Below are 22,991 nucleotides of genomic sequence, written 5' to 3'. Positions count from 1 at the left end.
CTGTTAGAGTAAGAATGGGGATAGTCTCTTGTGTCACAGGTCCAGATCTGGGAATGGTCCCATCAGCCAGATGGACCTCAAGTCTCTGTTTCTTATTTTTAAGCAGAATTTGCAGTTTTCTTGCCAAAGTAATGTCCAGGAAGCAACTTCATGCCCCGGAGTCAATGATTGCTTGGAACTGGACTATTCCTTCCACCACCTGCAATTAGATGGGTAAAACAAGGTGAGCTGGAGAAGATCCTGAAACTTAGAAGTAGACAGGACATGAAGGGAGGAGCTTACTGGATCTCACAGGATAGTTACGTAAGAAGTGTCCAGTTCCTCCGCAGTAGAGGCAGAGGTTAGCCTGACGTCTTTACTTCTTTTTATCTGGAGACAAAGCATTGCGTACCAGTCCAATCTCCATTGGTTCTCCTTCAGTAGCAGAAGCAGGTGGGAGGACAGTCATAGGTAGAGGTGCGGATGGAATCCTTGGCAGCATCCAGGTGGGTCTGTAGGAGTTCGTTTTTTCTGATTGTCGCTCCCGCAGACGGCAGTCGAGCTGAATGGCTAGTTTGATGAGGTCTTCAAGGGTAACGGGAGACTCAATTCTGGCTAGTTCGTCCTTAAGAGCTTCGGACAAACCAAGCCCATACTGGTACTTGAGGGCGGCCTCATTCGATCTGGTATTTGCACACCATTTATGGAAATCACCAGTATAATACTCAACGGGGCGTCGCCCTTGTTGCAGGGTATGAAGGGTAGCCTCTGCCATGACCACACAGTGAGGATCATCGAAAAGCTGTGCCATGGCCTCAAGGAACATGGCAACAGTATTGGTCACAGGGCTTTTCTGCTCCAGTAGGTGGCTCATGACTGGGGTTCTTCTGAGAGGAGGGAGATGATGAACCCGACTTTTACAGATTCCAGAGAAAAAGTCCTTAGCTGAAGTGCAAAATATAGAAGGCACGCATTCTAGAATGACATGAAATTTCGTTGTTCCTCCCGAGAAGCATTCTGGGACTGGTACCCTGGGATCTGGAGGTGGCATCACCACAGCGGGAGCAGAGGCAGAACGTTCTTGGGCAGGAGCCGCTGAAGCAGAGGGAGCAGCAGAGAGATTCTGGCTAACAGGTGCAGATGACACAGCAAGGTTCTGTAGGCGACCTTCCAGCTGAAAGTACCCTTCTTGCAGGTTCTTCACCGCTTGGGTAAGGGCGGCAACTTGCTGGCATAAAGTCTCTAATGGGGAAGCACCTCTTTCAGCTTCAGACATTCTGGCTGGATTATACTGTCAGGTATCAGGCTGGAGGCTTAAGTGACGAGAGGGCTCCCCTTGCGGCTGAGTGCAGAGTATCCCTTGAGTTGGAGACAGAGGGCGCTATGCCCAGAGATGCACGGGTTGCCTGCCTGGTGAAGCTGTCTGATGGTTCCAGGAGTGGACACCCAAGAGCAGAGAAGGTGGTCACAGGCAATGATTCCCTGGAGGTACTGGCGGATCTTAACAGGTGGAAAAGCAGAGACGTCATCAGAAGCCAGGCTGGGGGTCAAACACAGGAAGGCAGTCAGAAGCAAAGGCAGGAGGTGTAGTTGTGATCAAGCTGTGGTCAAACACAGGAAGTCAATCTGGAACAGACAAGAGCAGGTCCGTGAAACAAGCCGGTTTCAGAACCAGGAGAGAAGCCAGAGCAGGTCAGGGTAAGCCGGGTCGGTAACAGGTAATCAAACAGGAGCAAAGAACACAGGATACAGAGCTGAAGATAATCCAGCGATTTATGAGAGCAATTGGAGTCCTTATTTAGGCCAGCAAAACACTGGTAATTAGCACGTTTTGTGTACGCACGTTAGCCATCGCTAACGTGTGTTCGCTGTTACGCGCCAATTGCTAATGCGCATGCACGGATTTGAGCGGCCATAATTTATATTGGCATATCTGCCAGTCCTTCTCCGCTTTCTTCCCTGACACTGGGACAGTAGGTGATGGAATATAAAAAATGGACTGTTGTCACCAGAACAGGATTGGAAGATAAATGTGTCAAGGAGGACACTTGTAACAGTGACATGTCTCTAAAATAGGATTTTCCTTAGCTTTGGAGATATTTAACCTAGCTATACACACACACAACATATTTTGTCTGATTCCTACTGAATCTGCCAAACTTCACTCCGTGAGTGTCCCCGTTGTCAACATTCTGTAGTCATAACATCCAAAAGGAGGCGGTCCCTAATCTTGGCACCTGAGGTATAGGATTGAGCAAAATGTAGATTGGTTTAGCATTTGCCCATTTATTACTAGGACATGCCAGCTTCTGGGCCATTTGAAATACAGTGCAAGAATTGTGCATATATATGTATATATGTACATATTTAGAGAGAGAGAGAGAGAGAGAGAGAGAGAGAGAAAGCGAGATGAGCCCACGTTCACATAGCTATTGCCAGCAATGGCACCGCCCGAATCAGTGTGACGCCGCGTTTGCGGCGCTGTACCGATTCCCAAAAGTAGTTTCTGTACTGCTTTTGGTGACTTTGGGTGCGATTTGTATAGACATCGGTGCAGAAACCCACACAGATGTCTCTGAAATTGCCCCCAAAGTCGGACTGACATGCGATATCAGTCCCGCTGTCAGTGTGAACCTGGACTCACTGAGTTGGAAAAAGGATCACCCACCTGTGTCAGCAATTTGTTGAACCACCTTTTGCTTTAATTACAGCCTTTAGTCTGTTGTGATATGTCTCTACCAACTTTGCACATCTAGACTTTGCAATATTTGCCCACTCTTCTTTGCAGAACTGTTCAAGCTCAGCTAAATTTGATGATGATCATTTGTGGACTGTAGTCTTCACGTCATTCCACAGATTTTCAATGGGGTTTAAATCTAGGGTCTGACTAGGCTATGCAAGGACATTCACCTTTTTCTCCTTCAACCACTGTTTGGTCATTTTTACTGCATACTTTGGGTCACTGTCATGTTGGAAGGAAAACCTTTTTTGTATCCATCTCCTGACTTGTGCCTGTCCACAATTTTATCCCAAAGATCTTTCGACAGTGCCTTGCCACCCATAGTTGATTGTTTGCTTTAGTTGCACTATCAGGAACGGAAATACTCCAGTAAAGCTTTTTTCATGCTGAGCTAATCAAAATGACCTCAGCTGATGACCACAGTTGAAAGTCAAATGGCTTTGTGTGCCATTGAGAAGGCGATTAGCTACATCTGATTGCGTTTACAAGTCGTTTTTAGGTGGGGGTTATCCTTTTTCCAACTCAGTGATTTTGTTTTTGAATTTTTTTTTTTTTTTTTATGACATGTTGGTGTTATATCTTTAACTTGGGTGTTATAAGTTGCACTGAGTAAATACATCTGCATAAAACAAAATCTGTGTCTATCTTCATGCAGGCCGCAAAGCAACAAAATGTGATTTTAAAGGGGGGTGATTACTTTCTATACCCAGTGGAATTCGTTCCAGAGACTTTTCCTATCAGGGAACTAGTGATTGTCATGGGAAGGCAGTGAGTAGATTTCACAGCCACTAGTGGACTAAATAGTGGCTATGAATTGTGCTCACTGTGCATTGTTAATCACACGGCAAGCTAACCTGATAGGGAAATAGTCTCTCTGTTGAAAGCACCAACATTTGTGTTGCAATGGTGCCACAAAATTCTGTTGTGCCTTGCACACCTAAAGGATTCCACTGTGCATGTCCCATAAATAAATTCTAAAAAGCTTTAAAATCCATTATACAGGTAAACTACCAACAAACATTTTTCAGCAATTCAGCAAATTCAATTGCACCTCTCCAATGATTTTGTAGTTAAAAAGCTATAGCTAATTTTAATTCAAAGTATTGTAGGTTGCACCTAACTACCTACTTACCTAAACAAATGGGATTTATATACATTTTAGGCCATATTCACATCTGAGTTTTGGCCTCACAGCATGTAGATGCGAGAAAATCAGTGGGAGTCCGCCGCACTGAAAGCAATGGGAGACTGAGGGCTAATTGGAGCCACTTGCATGTAATCACAATGCTGCGATTACCTGCAAGTGATCGGCCCTGGACATAGGCAGTTTGCGTCCACAGCCAATCACTCGCAGGTAATCACCACATAGCGATTACATGCAAATGGCTGCAAGAGCCAGAAGCCTCCCATTGTTTTCAATGGCGCTGCCTTGCGCAGCTAATAGCCGGGAACTCCCGCTGATTTTCTCACATCTGCACATTGTTGTGCAGAAACGCAGGTAGCCTAAATGGCATAGTTTAAAGGTAAATTACTAAATTGAAATGATTATGTTTGTGTGAACAGCTGCTAGTCTGCATCATAAGGTGATTACCCTTAAGTCTATTAATTTAATGCATGCATAACAGTAAACAAGCTACTATTTTTTCAAAGCCAAGGAACTAGGTAACCAATAATAGTATTCACATAGAATCTGAAAGGATGGATAAAATATGGATGAAAACTGAAGTAGATGGCTTTGCAGGGGATTTTGTTGTCTTCCAGACTGAAGGCAGAATTAAGGTTTTCGCTCGGCATGTGATACAACTTAAACGGAACAGTCAAAGCATGTAAGCATACATAATCCCATCAGAGCCAACACTGGAAACAGTATGCGATATGCTGCAGATGTCACCGGTTCCAAACAAGTTTAGGTAAAACCTACAGGGAGGGATTTTTATATTCTGGATCCTCAGGCCATCTGATGTGTCCAAGCTCCAATTTTCCTTGTGAATTAAAATTTTTTTTCCCCAGATAAATAATTGGATATAGCATATCAATACCACATTAGGAGGAGGAGAGGAGAATCAGGGCCTGTCTGTGCAATTCCATTGCACAAAGCAGGTAAGTATTAGCTCGTTTTTTATAAAAAAATATATAATTATATTATATATATAGTTTACAATCACTTTAGGCCTTATTCACACTATTGAATGATTTTGTGGTGCGTTTTTTGGAGTGGCACCATTCATTTTAAATGGGCCTCCCTCCACTCCAAAAACTTGCCAAAGAAGCTCATGTACCAAATTTTGGCATCAAGGTCTGCAGACGCTGCCGGACCTTGCCGGAAAGAAGTCTCCTACGCACATGCATGGGAGTGACAACATTGCGGCTCTGGTCACTCACAGCGCCGGAGCCGCGAACCCGAAAGACACACCGAGGGGAAATGTCAGCTCCCTCGGTGGTAAATGGGATCAGCTGCCAACACCTCATTCCAAGGTAAGTAATTCATAATGAGCTAGTATGCGGTGCATACTAGCTCATTATGCTTTTTGCCTTACAGGTTTTTTTTTTTTTTTTTTTAATTCTGTGCGGGTATACAACCACTTTAAACTCCTAGAAACTGACTTATAACTATCAGCACAAGTATTTCTAAAGCCTAAGAAATACACTACACCAATGAGCCATAACATTAATTATCTCATGGCACATACAATGGCATTTGAAAGTGGGTGGGATATATCAAGAGGGTCAGAGCAACTGCAAAACTGCAGCTCTTGTGAGATGTTCCTGGTCTGCAGTGGGCAGGACCTACCAAAAGTGGTCCAAGGAAAGAAAACCAGCAAACCAGTAACAGGGTCATGGGCTGCCAAGGCTCATTGGTGCCCATGGGGTGCAAAGGCTGGCCTGTATAGTCTGATCCAATAGAAGAACTACTTTAGCTCACATTGCCTAAAAAAGTTAAGCAGGTTCTGACAGAAAGGTGTCACAGTTTGTTGTGTATGGTGCTGCATACGCAGACTGGTTAAGGTGCCTGTGCTGACACGTGTCCAAAAAAGCTTACAATGGCCACATGAGCATCAGGAATGGACCATGGAGCAATGGAAGAAGGTGACCTGATCTGAGAAATCACGCTATGACAAGATGGTAAGCCGGCAGAGGCAGTGTGATTCATTTTGGCAATGTTCTGCTGGAAACCCTTGGGTCCTGCCATTTATGTGGCTGTTACTTTGACACAGACCACCTATCTAAACATTGTTGCTGACCAAGTACATCCCTTTATGGAAAGGGTATTCACTGACGGCAGAGGCCTCTTTAAGCAGTATAATGAACCCTGCCACACTGTAAAAATGGTTCAAGTATGAATTGAGGAACAGCGAGTTCAAAGTGTTGTCTTGGTCTCCAAATTCTACAGATCTCAATCGAATGGAGCATCTGTGGGATGTGCTGGAAAAAAAAAGTCCAATCCATGGAGGCTTACCTTGCAATTTACAGGAATCTGTTACTGATGGCTTGGTGCCAGATACCACAGCAAACCTTCAGAGGTGTAGTGGAGTCTTACGCTTTGTCGAGTAAGGGCTGTTTTGGCGATAAAGGGGGATTTGCTCAATATTAGGTGGTTGATCATAAAGTTATGGCTGATCGGTGTATATGGCCAAAGCTTGTTGGACATCCAAAGTCATGGGTCCCTCTCCATTCCCCCATCTTCTTTTGCTGCTTCAGCAGCCTCCACACTTATAGAAGAATTTTCACGAAATTTTGGGTCTGTGGAAATGTGTGCCCGAAACCCAAAATAGAATTTGTGAGGTCTGGTATTAATGTTAAAAAACAGCCAGGCCTTCTCTGGATGAGAAGACCTGGATGACAATTAGAGTTTTATTTTATTGCAAAGGTATTCAACAGGATTAAGGTCAGCTCTTTATTCAGGCAACACGAATACTTTCGTAGCAAACCCAAACCATGCCTTCATGGATCTGGCTTTGCGGAAAGGGAAACAGTAATTCTGAAACAAATTGTTTCCAAGACATTGAAAATACACAGTTGTCTAAAATGTCTTTGTATGTTTACCAATACCCTTAAGTGTTAACTGCGGAACTCTATTTGAAGGGATGTCCACATATTTTTGACTATATATAGTGTACTAATTCCTGGTCAAAGTATTTAGCCACATATTTTGTCCCAAATGGACTAGGGGCTCACCTAGTCAACTAGCAATTATTTGACCTGCACAGAAACCACAATAGATAGGCATTTGAACCCTTTCCGCACTTTTTTCTTTCAACAGCTTATACTCCACGTATCTTCTGGTTTGGGGGAACGTAATGCCATCTGTGTGCCACAATGAGAATCAGTGTGTCTATAAGCATACATAACTCACTGCTGTTGTGTATCAGACTATAATACTAAATGTACAAATATAGAATTCACATTCTTATTATACTAAACCTAAGCAGTGAAATGCAGATAGATGTAGACCAGATGTTAATTAAAAGCAGTGGTTCATGTCACTCAGAAAAATGTTGTGGCATGGTGTGTGGTTCTCAGAAGAATTTTAACATGGGGAAACTCACTTATGAAGCCTTGTGAGAGTTAATAAATAACTAAAATAGAGTCGACTGAAAAGTTGGCAAATTCTAGAATTCTACTGCAGTGCTTTTAAAGCACTTATAAATCCACACAAGGTTACCAAAAGATCACTTAAGCTCCTTAATCTGTTTGCCATTTCATTCCAGGCTGCTACAGAATGCCATCTGCTTTCTGCTCACACATACATATGAATTATAGGAACTAACTCAATCGCTAAAAAAATAAAAGTGCAAAAATGTCAATTTTTAACAAGTTTGTAAATCTTGATGTCTTATTAAAAAAATAGGATTTTTTTATCATACTTACCTGTAAAATCATTTTCTTTGAGTACATCATGGGACACTGAGTTAGGCTAATATTCATTACCTGTTGGGTGATACTTCATCTCCAAGTGAATTGACACTGCTAGACCAAAGGTTTTTAGACAGGAAGTGATTCCCCATATAACCCCTCCCATATAGGAAGTACTTCAGTTTTGTAGCAAGCACTGAATCCTCAAAAAGAGGGGAGGGACTTCTGTGTCCCATAATGTACTCAAAGAAAAGGATTTTACAGGTAAATATGACGAAAAAATCCTATTTTAGTTTTCATACATCATGGGACACAGAGTTAAGCTAATATTCATTACCTGCTGGGACGTCCCAGAGCAATAGCCTTGAGGGGAGGGAGACACCCTGCCAAACAATAGCCATCGGACCTTATACTGCAGGCCACTGTACACTATGGCCAAAAGCCGAATCCTCGGCTACTCAAACATCCACTTGATAAAATTTTGTGAACGTATGCACTGAAGACCAGGTAGCAGCCTTACAATTCTAAGCCACAGATACCTGATGGTGAAAAGCCCAGGAGGTTCCTACACCCCTGGTAGAATTTACGTTTCAGACCATAGGCCTGAATGACCAATGGACAGACTCAGTTGGCAATGGAAGCTTTGGAAGCTGCCTGCCCCTTCTTGGATCCTTTTGGTAAAACAAAAAAGGAATCTGATCCTCCGATCTCCACAGATCTAGACAAATAAACCTTGACTGCCCAGACAACGTCCAAAGAATGCAGTCGTCTCTCTTCCGTCAAACGAGGCTGAGAGAAAAAAGTGAAGAAAAATAATGTCCTGATTTAAATGAAAGGCCGACACCACTTTTGGCAAAAAGGATGGAACAGGTCGTAACACGACCCTGTCGTGGTGAAGGATCAAGTATGGTTCCCTGCACGAAAGGGACACCAACTCCGACATCCTTCTAGCCGAGGTTATGGCCATCAGGAAGGCTAGCTTGCAAATGGAATTTCCTTGATAGGCTCAAATGGTTGTTTCTGTAACACAGACAGCACCAAGTTCAAGTCCCAAGGACACATAGGTGACCCTAATGGGGGGAAGCATGTCCCCTGTATAAAGGTTCGGATCAGTGAATGGGAGGCTAAAGGCCTTTGGAAGATACTGATAGTGCCGAAACTTGACCTCTGATTGTACTCAAAGCCAATTTGATTTCCACAGCTGACTGTAGAAAAGAGAATTCTCCCAATCGCGTATTTTCGAAGATGCCATTTTTTGGCTTCACACCAAGCGCGTATTTCCGAGGATGCCATTTTTTGGCTTCACATCAAGCAATATAAGTCTTCCAGACCTTATGATAGATCTTCCTAGTGACATCTTTTCTACCATTCACCCGTGGTAGAAACCACTAATCCCGAGATGCCACGGTCCTTTAACACCCTGGCTTTAATAGCCAAGCCTTCAAATTTAGAGCCTGTAAATTGGGTTGGAATATAGGACCTTGAGACAGTAGATCGGGGCGACGTGAAAGTGTCCATGGCTCATCTATTGTCAGTCTCACAATCTCCGGGAAACAGGGCCTCCTGGGCCAGGCTGGTGCCACCAGAATGACTGGAACTCCCTCTCTCCGAATTCAGTGCAACAAATGTGGAAGGAGAGGGATCGGAGGGAAAGCATAAACCAGGGAGTGATGGCTCCATGGAACTACCAGGGCATCTGCTCCAATTTCCAGAGGATCTCGTTTGGGACACAAACTGCTGTAACTTGTTGTTGAACCTGGATGCCAGTAGGTCGACCTCTGGCCACACCCAACATTGGCAAATTTACTGGCACACCCCTGGGTGTAGGGACCATTCCCCCGGGAAGATCTGCTGGCGGCTGAGATAATCTGCCTTCCAGTTCTCTACTCCCGGGATATGGACTGCCGAAAGAATTGACACATGTCCCTCTGCCCAGACTAGTATGTGGTTCACCTCCTTTAGAGCTGAACAACTCCTGGTACCGCCTTAGTGGTTTAAATAGGCCACTGCAGTGGCATTGTCGGACTGAACCCTGATAAGGCAGTCCTGAAGCTCCGCTGTCCAGGACAGTAGAGCTAGATGTACTGCCCGTAATTCCAGGACGTTGATGGGCAGGATCTGTTCTGTCCTTGACCATTTCCCTTGAGCTGTGAGCCCTTCTAGGGTGGCTCCCCAGCCTGAGAGACTGGCATCTGTAGTCAGTACTCTCCAAGTTACCGGGAGGAAGGATCTTCCCTTACGCAGGTTCTGATCCTGAAACCACCAGTTTAGGCTTAAGCGTGCCCGAGGAGAAATTTGGATAATCCAGGGCTTGTCCTCTCCTGTTCCAAGCCATCAAGAGGTCTTGCTGTAGAGGCCTGGAATGGAACTGGGCATAGGGCACCGCCTCGAAGGAGGATGCCATCCTCCCTAGAAGACTCATACAGAGCCGAATGTAGGGTTGTCTGGTGCCCCTTATCTGACCCACCTGATCCTTCAGGGCACAGATCCTTGCGGGTGGCAAGAATACTCCTTGGACCTTATCTAGGATCAGACCTAAATACTTTAGACTTTTGGTCTCAAGGTTGACTTTTAGGTATTTATGATCCAGCCTAAGGTTGCCAAATACCACAATGTGCATGTTATGCTCTGTTCTAGAGCCTGTACTGAGTGATCTCTGAGCAGGAGGTTGTCCAGATACCCGAGCACCAGGATCCCTTGGGCCCTTAAAAGACCCAGTACTGGTGCTAGGATCTTTGTGAACACCTGGAGAGCTGCAGCAAGCCCGAAGGGTAGAGCCACAAACTGAAAATGATGTTCCCCTACTTCAAATCACAGGAACCTCTGATGAGGCTGAAAGATAGGTACGTGTAAATACGGGTCCTTTATATCGATGGAGGCTAGAAAGTCTCCCATCTGGAGTGAGGGTACTACTAAGCAGACAGACTGCATCTGAAAGGACTGGATTAGTAGATACTGGTTCTGGAAACTTAGGTCCAAAATGGGCCTTGTGTCCCAGTTTGGTTTTTGAACCATAAATAGGTTCAAGTAAAACCCTGCACCCCTTTCGGGTACAGGAACCTCTACAATCACTCCTTGATGCACTAAATGATGTAGTGCCTGAAGCAATAAGTCTCTTTTTGGAGGATCTGAGGGAACGCTGAATGTTAAAAACCTCTGAGGGGGAACGCCCCGCAACTCCGGCTTGTAATATAGATGAGGTGACCAACTCGTCCTGAACTATTGTTCTCCAAATGTCCGCAAAGTGCAACAGCCTTCCCCCCACCCGATAAAGTGGAGGTGTCCCCTCAAAAGAAGGGCTTGGTGCTGGGTTTAGAAGAATTTTGGATTTTTCTGCCCTGGCCTTGCGGCTTGCCCCTGGTCCTAGCACCCTGTTGGCGGTGGAACTGCCTTGGCACTGAGACATTTGAGGAAGTAGTCCCTGAGGTTTTAAAGGGGAAACCTGCCAACAACTTCTTACAAGGAAGCTCGGCTGACCAGTTCTTAAGCCACAAAAGTCTGCGCATACATTGCCTTGCAAAAGTATTCACCCACCTTGGCTTTTTACCTATTTTGTTACATTACAGCCTTTAGTTCAATGTTTTTTTAATCTGAATTATATGTGATGGATCGGAACACAATAATCTAAGTTGGTGAAGTAAAATTAGAAAAATATATACATAAAACTATTTTTCAAAAATAAAAAACTGATATTTGGCATGTGCGTATGTATTCCCCCCTTTGTTATGAAGCCCATAAAAAGCTCTGGTGCAACCAATTATCTTCAGAAGTCACATAATTAGTGAAATGATGTCCACCTGTGTGCAATCTAAGTGTCACATGATCTGTCATTACATATACACACACCTTTTTGAAAGGCCCCAGAGGCTGCAACGCCTAAGCAAGAGGCACCACTAACCAAACACTGCCATGAAGACCAAGGAACTCTCCAAACAAGTAAGGGTTTACTAGGAGCACCATCAAATCTATCATAACCAAATGGAAAGAACATGGCACAACAGCAAACCTGCCAAGAGACGGCCACACACCAAAACTCACAGACCGGGCAAGGAGGGCATTAATCAGAGAGGCAGCACAGAGACCTAAGGTAACACTGGAGGAACTGCAGAGTTCCACGGCAGAGACTGGAGTATCTGTACATAGGACGACAATAAGCCGTATGCTCCATAGAGTCGGGCTTTATGGCAGAGTGGCCAGAAGAAAGCCATTACTTTCAGCAAAAAACAAAATGGCACATTTTGAGTTTGCAAAAAGGCATGTTGGAGACTCCCAAAATGTATGGAGGAAGGTGCTCTGGTCTGATAAAACTAAAATTGAACTTTTTGGTACTCAAAGAAAACGCTATGTCTGGCGCAAACCCAACACATCACATTACCCAAAGAGCACTATCCCCACAGTGAAACATGGTGGTGGCAGCATCATGCTGTGATGATGCATTTCAGCAGTCAGGACTAGAAAAATGGTCAGAGTTGAGGGAAAGATGGATGGTGCTAAATACAGGGATATTCTTGAGCAAAACCCGTACCACTCTGTGTGTGATTTGAGGTTAGGATGGAGGTTCACCTTCCAGCAGGACAATGACCCCAAACATACTGCTAAAGCAATACTTAAGTGGTTTAAGGGAAAACATGTAAATGTGTTGGAATGGCCTAGTCAAAGCCCAGACCTCAATCCAATAGAAAATCTGTAGTCAGACTTAAAGATTGCTGTTCAAAAGCGCTAACCATCCAACTTGAAGGAACTGGAGCAATTTTGCAAGGAGGAATGGGCAAAAATCCCAGTGGTAAGATGTGGCAAGCTCATAGAGACTTATCCAAAGTGACTTGGAGCTGTGATACTGCAAAGGTGGCTCTACAAAGTATTCACTTTAGTGGGGTGAATAGTTATGCACATTGACTTTCTGTTATTTTGTTCTATTTGTTGTTTGCTTCACAATAAAAAAAATCTTCCAAGTTGTGGGCATGTTCTGTAAATTAAATGATGCAAATCCTCAAACACTCCATGTTAATTCTAGGTTGTGAGGCAACAAAACACGAAAAATGCCAAGGGGAGGTGAATACTTTTGCAAGGCACTGTATGCAAGACAAGGAGAGCTAAAACGAGAAACCTGCTGTATTTTTTTTTTTAATAGGAAATCCCACAGGGAATGCCTACTGTATTGAATCCTTTAAGGCGTCAACAGCAAAACACAGCGCTCAAGGAATATCTGCCTTATTTTCAGGCAGATCATCCTCCTGGTTAGGCCTGTCTGACCTGATCCTTTATGGACTGGGAGATACCAATTGCTGCAACAGCTGGCTGAATAGCTGAACTGGCCAAAGAAAAGGAAGCCTTTAATGATGACTCCAATTTCTTGTCAACAGGGTCTTTCAAGCCCTGTGCGTTATCTACCAGACAAGTCAAGTTCTTGTTTAAGGAAGAGACTGCTGCATCTACGGCTGGCATGCTCCACATCTTAACAAACTTTTAATCCATGGGATATAAAAGGGAAAACCTTTTAGGAGGCAAAAAAGTCCTGTCAGGATGTTCCCAATCAGCATACACCGCCTGTTCCAACAGGGGGTGTAGCGGGAAAGTCTGTGCGACCTGAAAAGATCTCAGAGATCCCAAAGGGGACCAGGGAGGCTCAGTAACCTCGGCAAGAGGCAACTTAAAAGGCAGAACAAACCATTTTGGTCAGGATCAAAAGCCTCTGTGATTGAGAGGCAAACACCAACTTGAAATCTTCTTGTCCAGATTGCTCGGAAGCAGGCTCATCCATCAGGCCATCCACAGAATCCTGAGCTTTAAGCTCTTCCCCATCCTCAATCCATTCCTGCTCCAGACTAGGAGGCTCTGGGGAGGGGGATCGGTCACGCTTCTTGCCACCCTGCGGGATTGAGGCAATCGTGCCAGCAATCCTGTGCTCTAAACTGGCTAGGGCTGAGGACAGGTCATTCTTAGTAACAAAGAGTGAAGCAGCAGCGTTTACTGTAGGCACAATCCCAGATAAGCGCAGCAGCTCAGATTGCCCTGAAGCCTCTGGTCCTTCAGGGGATACAACACTAGGGATACGACTAGGTTCATCAGGAACTACTGATGACATAGGTGTGCCCTTCTCTGTAGTGTTAGTCCCGCGCCTCTTTTTTTAAGACATTTACTAGCCACAAAAAGGGAATACCTGGGTGTAGTATTAACACACCTCAGAAGGGAGACCCTTTAATAGGGTTCACCAAGCCCCTATGCAACAATCCTGCTAAGCACCTTTAGCCTGCCAAGCAACACCTAGTGACTCACGTGACCCAGGTAAGGAGAAATTAACCGCTGCAAGTGCCTAGTTCAGAGCCTGTTCTGTGTCCCACAGCTGTCTTCTGGAAGCACCGCATGCTTGGAATACACAGCTTAAATAAGCTGGCTGTGCGACGGATGTTCTGCGCACGCAAGCTGTCCCGGTGAACGGGTGTGGCCGTATTCATGTATGATGCAGATCTTCGTGCACCCAGATAAATGCTATGGCACATGTGCGGCGAAAACAAACTGCTGAGCCCAGCGGCGCTTTTGCGAACGCACGTGTGCCATGGCGAACAGAGGCGAAATGGCGCACCGTCCTGCTCCACCATACAAGTAAAAAACAGCCAGACACAAGCAAAAAAGGTACACTTTGCAAACACACACAGCTAGCCCCAAAACTCCCCCCTATGGTCGCCGCACACAGGTGTTCAGCTTCTAGCCAGCTTGACTGATTGTTACAATCACTGGGACACCCCATAATAATAATAATAATAATAATAATAATAAAGGGGTTTCACTTACCCGTCCAGGCGCAGGGCAGCTTAGAAACTAAGAGCCCAATCTTCACCCTCCATGGCGGGTTCCTGTCACTTGAGGACCTTCAAGGACTGGGTACCCTTTTCAGGTTTAGGGTCCACTCCCTTGGACCTGTACAGTACCCTGCAGGAATGCCTTAGCACTGTAGTGTCCGGGATTCCGCTTTGCAGGGTCTGGCGCCCGGAGGCCGCATGACAGGCAAAACCTTGCAGGATCTTGGGTCTTCTATGCGAGGCTCGGGTAACATTTATCTAAGCCTGTGTCAAATGGATCCGATCGGTCAATCCCTTGAATCATTTAGGAGCAGTTAGCGGGACTAGAGACCTGGAGCTCAGAGAGCTCCAACAGCCATGCCATCCACCTTGCAGACACTGGTAAAAAACTGAAGTACTTCCTATATGGGAGGGGTTATATAGGGGATCACTTCCTGTCTGAAGACCTTTGGTCTACCAGTGTCCATTCACCTGGAGATGAAGTATAACCCAGCAGGTAATGAATTTTAGCCTAACTCTGTGTTCCATGATGTATGAAAAAGAAATATACATATCATTTTGACATTTTAGTTCTTGAAAATAATGCAATGTAAAAAGTAAATTGTGCATTTGTTGAATCTTGTTTAGACCCTGGATGTACACTAAACTGACATTTAACAATACCTGTCAAACTTCAACAAGTTATAAAAGATCAGAACATTCAGACACTTCAGAGCCTGTATGTCTAGATCAGCTCCAAACTTCAAAAGGGGCTTCTGTAACTTTCCCAGCGACTGTTTATAGGATCCCTGCTTCTGTGGCTGGTGCATCTGTCACCTCTCCTACTTTGTGGATTTTTTCACTTCAGGGTTCCACAGAAATCCCAAGGCCTGCCAAGGTTTTCTGCATCATGAATTTGTCTTTCATTGACCCATGTACTCCGTGCATTACTTGCCCTTGACCTCTGCAATCATGGTGTTACTTACTAGTGACTCTTACACTGTTAGCATTACTTTCTCCTATTCCCTGTACTCTGCGCAATACTTATTCCTGACCCTTGCATTGTGTATATTACTTACTACTGACCCCTGTACTCTGCGCATTATATACTCTTGACCCAGAGCAGATTTGGCCCCAACCACAATTCACTCTGCACTTTACTAACTCCCGACACATGCATACTGTACATTACTTACTTCTGACCTCTGCACTATGTGCCTTACATGCTCTTGACTCCTGCACTCTGTGCACTCTGTGAATTACACATTCCCACCCTTTGCACTCTGTGCAGTATGCACTCTTGACTCAGGGTAGGGTAGGCAGGCACAAGTTTTTAACCATACCCCCTTTAAGTCCACTGTTATAGCAATTTGGCCACAACCACAATTTACTCTGTGTGTGTTAGTAACTCCTGATGTATGCATTCTGTATGTTATTTACGCCTCATCCCTTCGCTGCATTTATTACTTACTTCTGACTCCCATATGATTGGCTTTGAGCTGCTATTTGGAGGGTGTTTCCTTTTGTTGTTTCTTATTTGCCTCCCCATAGCTGAGGTGGATGTGATAATCTCTCGCTTCAAGCATTCAGTTTTTATGAAAGTGTATATGCAAAAGGCTCCTGACATATGGAAATGACAAGTCCCGATGAAGCAGCATGGACTGTGAAACGGGTCAACATCTTTATTTATGACAATAGCCATTGAAGTTTTATGTGCATTTCTATATTGTGATATTATCTGATGCAATTTCTACCTACTGTAGATATTTGTATGATATTTGTAATAAAACATGGTATCTTTTAACTCTGGTGTGATGTCCAGTGATAACACCAGCTGGCCATCCTTGAATGCCCTACACCTTTCCTTTTTTGTTTGTATTGCTTTTTTTCAGGTTGATGACCTACCGGTATATGGCTAGTTTAGCGTTTAGGCTTAATTGTCTCTTTTTTCCTCCCCCCACATCTATAACAAAAGCTTGGAATTTATGGCTGCAATAAGGGGCATGGGCTGTAGGGTGTCCCCAAATTTTGTTTTGAAATTATGGTCACCACTTTACACTGTGGACATCTTCATGGTTCTTATAAGCACTTCCTTCCTTTTTAGCCCGCAAAAGGAAGGATTGGCATGCTCACGGAAGGATTTTCCAATGATTAACTCTGTGTGCAACAAAAACACTTATTATCCCTGCACATTCTGCATAATAACACTCTGCCAGAACCTTGCCTGTCAGTCTGATTTACACTTGCCCTGACCATTTTCAGTTTACTAAATAGGACCTGGTCTAATAATCTGGTAATTTTTGTACCCATAGCATATATCAATATGCTGTTTAGAAGGATGACCATTCATTGCTGTTTGACTAGGGGTTATCAAACTATTATTCAACACATTTTATTTACCTGGCAAAGCAAATTGCAGTACTGGGCAAACTTGCATTGGGAGCATCTTTGAAGTTTTTCATTCCTAAAACCAAATAAAATATTAGACAAATACATTAAAGAAATTATGTGGTTCATAAATTGTATACTATAAGGTTAATCTCAAACATTTTTGCATGCAGAAAAAAAAATCAATTAAACCACATACAGTATCTCACAAAAGTGAGTACACCCCTCACATTTTTGTAAATATTTTATTGTATCTTTTTATGTGACAACACTGAAGAAATTACACTTTGCTACAATGTAAAGTAGTGAATGTACAGCTTGTATAACAGTGTAAATTAGCTGTCCCCTCAAAGTAACTCAACACACAGCCATTAATGTGTAAACCGCTGGCAACAAAAATGAGTACACCCCTAAGTAAAAATGTCCAAATTGGGCCCAAATAGCCATTTTCCCTCCCCGATGTCATGCGACTCATTAGTATTACACGGTCTCAGGTGTGAATGGGGAGCAGGTGTGTTAAATTTGGTGTTATCGCTCTCAACTCTCTCATACTGGTCACTGGAAATTCAACATGGTACCTCATGGCAAAAAACTCTGAGGATCTGTAAAAAAGAATTGTTGCTCTACATAAAGATGGTCTAGGCTATAAGAAGATTGCCAAGACCCTGAAACTGAGCTGCAGCACGGTGGCCAAGAGCATTCAGCGGTTTAACAGAGCAGGTTCCACTCAGAACAGGCCTCGCCACGGTCGACCAAAGAAGTTGAGTGCACATGCTCAGCTTCATATCCAGAGGTTGTTTTTGGGATATAGACATATGAGTGCTGCCAGCATTGCTGCAGAGGTTAAAGGGGTGGGGACTCAGCCTGTCAGTGCTCAAACCATACACTGCACACTGCATCAAATTGGTCTGCATGGCTGTCATCCCAGAAGGAAGCCTCTTCTAAAGATGATGCACAAGAAAGCCCACAGTTTGCTGAAGACAAGCAGACTAAGGACATGGATTACTGGAACCATGTCATGTGGTCTGCTGAGACCAAGATAAACTTATTTGGGTCAGATGGTGTCAAGCGTGTGGAGGCAACCAGGTGAGGAGTACAAAGACAAGTGTGTCTTGCCTACAGCCAAGCATGGTGGTGGGAGTGTCATGGTCTGGGGCTGCATGAGTGCTGCCGACACTGGGGAGCTACAGTTCATTGAGGGAACCATGAATGCCAACATGTACTGTGACATACTGAAGCAGAGCATGATCCCGTCCCTTCGAAGACTGGGCTACAGGGCAGTATTCTAACTTGATAAGGACCCCAAACACACCTCCAAGATGACCACTATCTTGCTAAAGAAGCTAAGCGTAAAGGTGATGGACTGGCCAAGCAGGTATCCAGACCTAAACCCTATTGAGCATCTGTGGGGCATCCTCAAACAGAAGGTGGAGGAGCGCAAGTTCTCTAACATCCACCAGCTCCATGATGTCAACATGGAGGAGTGGATGAGGGTTAAGGCAGTGCTGGAAAATAATGGTGGCCACACAAAATATTGACACATTGGGCCCTATTTGGACATTTTCACTTAAGGGTGTACTCACTTTTGTTGCCAGCGGTTTACATATTAATGGCTGTGTGTCGAGTTATTTTGAGGGAACAGCAAATTTCCCCTGTTAAACAAGCTGTACACTCACTACATTACAATGTAGCAAAGTGTAATTTCTTCAGTGTTGTCACATGAAAAGATACAATATAATATTTACAAAAATGTGAGGGTTGTACTCACTTTTGTGAGATACTGTATAACTGATTTACATGTGAACGGATCAGTGAGAAATATAATCGGTTTGCATATATTTATAAAGTCAAAAGCCTTTGTTAGCCACACATATCCCAGTGGTCATCAGTGATGTGGCTGATCTGATTTTGCCCAGGGACAATTGGGTAGTGCAGAGGTTAACAGAAACAAAAAATAGCTTGTCACCACCTACAGTAAATTGCTTTAACAGATTAAGAATTCTTACAGTTTCTAAAATACACAAAATAGTTAAAGGCTACAGTTAACCTTTACTGACATCTACCCAGCAATGTCCCCAATTTTTTTTTAAGTGCCATTTAGGGCCTTTTGGACATACCCAGGTGTGGAAAAACATACAGAACACTAGGATGAAACCAATGACTGTACCAAGTACAACCTACTAACCCTTACTCATGCTAAGATACACCCAAGTGAAGTAACAGGCAAGGGAGCATGCAACTACCCTGTTTGGTTCCCTAATTACAGAAAAGGATAGATAAATTCACAAGTCATGACAATATCTAAGTCTGCAACAGACTCCTTAGACTCATATATTCGTGGAGGGGCCCATAAGTCCCACCTTGAGGTAGAGACACTATTTAGGTCTTCACGAGGGAAGACCTAAATCTATTAAACTTCTATGAGGAGGTGGGCTGCCATCTAGATAAAGGAAGGCCCAAAGATGTGGTGTATTTTTTGGATTTTGCAAAAGCATTTGACACAGATCCCCATAAAAGTTTACTGTACAAAGTAAAGTCCGTTGGCATGGACCATAGGGTGAGTACATGGATTGAAAACTGGCTACAAGGGCAAGTTCAGAGGGTGGTGATAAAGGGGGAATACTCGGAATGGTCAAGGGTGGGAGGTGGGGTCCCCCAGGGTTCTGTGCTGGGACCAATCCTGTTTAATTTGTTCATAAACGACCTGGAGGATGGGGTAAACTGCTCAATCTCTAATATAATATAATCACACACATAGGTTGGACTTGATGTACTTGTGTCTTTTTTCAACCTCACCCACTATGTAAGTATGTGGCATTATAGAGGGGAATTACCAAATTTACCAAAGATTTACAAAAATCCAAGCTTGATGCTTGATTTCCATTTCAAAACAATTGCCTTCAACTTCCCAAAATGTTATACTCACCTGTTCTCACTACTACCAGATTTTCCATGTGCAAAAAAAAAAAAAAAACAAAATCATTCCTACACAATAGTTACCCCAGTTTTTTGTATAATGTGAAAGATGTTGTTATGCAAATAGATACTTAACATGTCATGCTTTAAAGTTGCGCACACTTGTGGAATGGCGACAAACTATGGTACTTAAAAATCTCCATAGGCGACGCTTTAAAATTTTTTACAGGTTACCTGTTCAGAATTACAAATTAGGTGTTGGGCTAGAATTATTGCTCTCACTCTAACAATTGAGCCGAAACCTCACATGTGTGGTTTGCACACCGTTTACATATACGGGCGCAAATTACGTATGAGTTTGCTTCTGCGTACAAGCACGGAGGGATGGAGCACTTTAAAAAAAAATATTTCTTATTTCATTTTACTATTTATTTTTACACTGTCACTTTTTTATCACTTTTATTCCTATTACAGGAAAAGTAAGCATCCCTTGTAATATAAATAAGCATGACAGGTCCTCTTTATTGAGAGATCTGGGGTCAAAAAGAACCCAGATCTCTCATTTACCTTTAAAAGCAAACAAAAACAACAAACAAAAAAGTTGACATTTTGACTTTAAGGAAAAAATATTTTCCTTGTTTATGCACGAGAATCGGAAGTGGTGTCAGAGGTTGCTCCATTCCTCCAAGGCCAAGGCTTAAGCTCGAAAACGACCGAGAAGCGGCGGGGGGGGGCCTAAAAAAGTGATCTTGCAGCGAATCCACTGCTAGGATCACTTTTATCAGAAAGCCAGCCACATAACGAAAAAAGAAAAAGATACTGGGGGTTATGGCATCTCGCTGCAGCCATAACCCCGGTAATGTCAAAAAGATGACGTACATTTACAGTTAGACGTTCGGCACATATTTTTTCTAGCTATTTGAAAACAAATAATAGTATAAAGAACAAACAATACACAAACAATATATGTATATACACACAGAATATATATCAATAGATAGCATGAATCCAATAAGGTTTTTCATAAAGTTTTGTAATACGCAACACTAATAGATTTGAAAATAAAAATCAGATGACTCTAATGCATTCAAGACTAGAACTGTTAAATCTATACAAAACCTCCAAAGAAGATAAAATAATATTTACAGCGACAAGAAACACTAACAAGAATAAGGGCTAAAATAATAACTTGCAAAAGTGGGGTTACTAAGGCCACATCTTACATGCACAAAGTAAACACGTTGTACTAAACTACTCTTGTCCAAGAACAACTGTTCACATTCAAGTTACACAAGTTCATGAAAGATTCCCTGTTGTGCAAGATGAAATCCTCTGTTCATTCGCAGTATGAAAACAAATGGAGGAAATAAGGCCCCGTAGGTCAAACATGTTCAAAAGCATTATGGGCAGTAACTGGCCAACACTAGTTATGCATGTATCTAAAGATATAAGCAAATGTAGGCCAAAAGCGGTCCTTCAGAGTTCACATATTTATAAGAAATTTTATTTTTTATTTTTATAACTTTTTATTTTGGGCTTACCGGTTATAACAATTCTTTTAAATCAAAACAAAAGGGTCGTACTCATTTTGTAAATTCGACGAGAACTAAGGGCATATTTTTTTTTTCATTTTTGGAAGTGTAAGGGAGGGTTATAACCCATCTATGTCTCATTGGGGAGATTTTCCTTCATTTCCCGTCCCATAGTCAAAACAGGAAGTGAGATGAAATCCCTTTCAAAGTAAGGGAATCCCTGGCTGTCACCATAAATAGTGTCCTCATTAAAAAAAAAAAAAAAAAAAAAAAACCTTTCTATTACTGTGCTGGGGCAACCCAAAATGTAGGATTTTCTTTTACTTTCACTTTGCAAGATATTGGTAAGCAGGAAAAATAGAGAGGGTAAATCTCCTTTACTGCAGCCCAGACAGCAATAAAAACTTGGCAAGTGTTCCAATGCCTCTTCACTCTATCCAGAACTAAAGAAAAAAAAAAAGTTTTGCCTTTAGTTATACTTTAAGAAATTTATAACAATTGCTCATTGAGTAAAATGCCTAGCTGGAAATTCAGTAATATATTTGTGCATAAAGGTAGCTGTAAGAATAATTCAAGGCGCTGCCTCTGAGCATTACATTTTAGAAAATCTTAATTGAAATTTTAGTAAAGTGGAGTAAAAGGTAACATCTGAGAAAACAAGTAGAAAGAAAAAAAAAAAAAAAAAAAAAAACAAGATATAGAGCAGCCTTTCTCAATCTTTTTACCCAGAGGAATGCTTGAAATTGTTCGGGTCTCAGGGAACCCTTGTTAAAACCAATTCATGGTCAGTGAGAAAAATGTCCCTTACGCTGTTTATAGTAGAAAGAATGCTTCCCTTACAGCGGTGGTCAGATTGACATCGATGTAGACCGCTAAAAAGACCATTGATGTCCAGCAACTGGCTGTGCCAAGTGGCTTAGGCCTTGGAACCATGCAGGCATCATCAAATTGGAGGTCAATCAGCTACAGCTTAGGGAACCCCAAGGCAAGGACCATTTATTAACATTATAGAAAATATTAATTAATGGACACAATAGTTTGAGATAATCAGTTTTGTTAATGGTAATGAATATAAAGCAGATTGTTTGGCTGTATATGACTTTTTTTAATTTAAAGTTTTTTACTCTTAAAAATGTGTAAATGTTTAGGAGTTACATATAGTAATTAGAGGGACACTTTGAGGCTAATAGCTGTCACTTAGGCCAATGGATGAGAACAATTCCAAAGAGCAAATTTTACACACTGCAACAGTAAAAACGACTGATACTTCAAGGTCTCATTTAGCAGCAGCTCCAGGGGTAGGTAAGGAAACAAGACTGCAGAAGTAGGTCATGGGCAGTATCTAGAGCTTCCCATATTATAGGCCATGAGCCCTATAAAGTTTAGGTAAAGCACAATTCATATTTTTTTTAACTTTTGGACAGAATGTGGAAAGGTTAGAACCTATGTTGGGCTTTTTTCAGTTTTCCCTGGTGACCATCGTGTCCAGTACAGAAAGTGAAAAAGTTTGAGTTGCCACATATACAAGGAGGTTAGAGGGAGAGGAAATCTTTCAATAGGGAAACCTGACCGCTGTCTAATGCCAGGTACACACTATTCGTTTTTTTGGGTTGAGCAAAAAAATATTGACAGCTCCGGTTGGAGCCGCTGTACTAACGATCATACGATAGTACAACGATCTCCCAAACTGAGCTGTTGTGACACCCCCCGATCAGTGCTTAGCCATTGGCTGAGAGCACAGATAGGGAGCCGGTTGGCTGCTGGTTTTCCATCATGCTCGGCCCGGCTTCTGTTGGACCAGCT

General features: G+C 42.9%; 1 protein-coding gene across 1 annotated transcript in view; it reads right to left on the bottom strand.

Moving 5' to 3' along the window:
- Positions 1–22,991, bottom strand: part of SMYD3 (SET and MYND domain containing 3) — a 980,023-nt gene that overhangs the window by 872,635 nt on the left and 84,397 nt on the right. Inside the window, exon 3 of the mRNA XM_073628021.1 lies at positions 16,753–16,816. Within this exon, the coding sequence (XP_073484122.1) occupies positions 16,753–16,816 (64 nt within the window). The remainder of the gene's footprint in view (positions 1–16,752; positions 16,817–22,991) is intronic.

This window comes from Aquarana catesbeiana, linkage group LG04, assembly GCF_042186555.1.
Source record: "Aquarana catesbeiana isolate 2022-GZ linkage group LG04, ASM4218655v1, whole genome shotgun sequence".
Classification (NCBI taxonomy): domain Eukaryota; kingdom Metazoa; phylum Chordata; class Amphibia; order Anura; family Ranidae; genus Aquarana; species Aquarana catesbeiana.
This window is presented reverse-complemented; position numbering and strand designations above follow the sequence as displayed.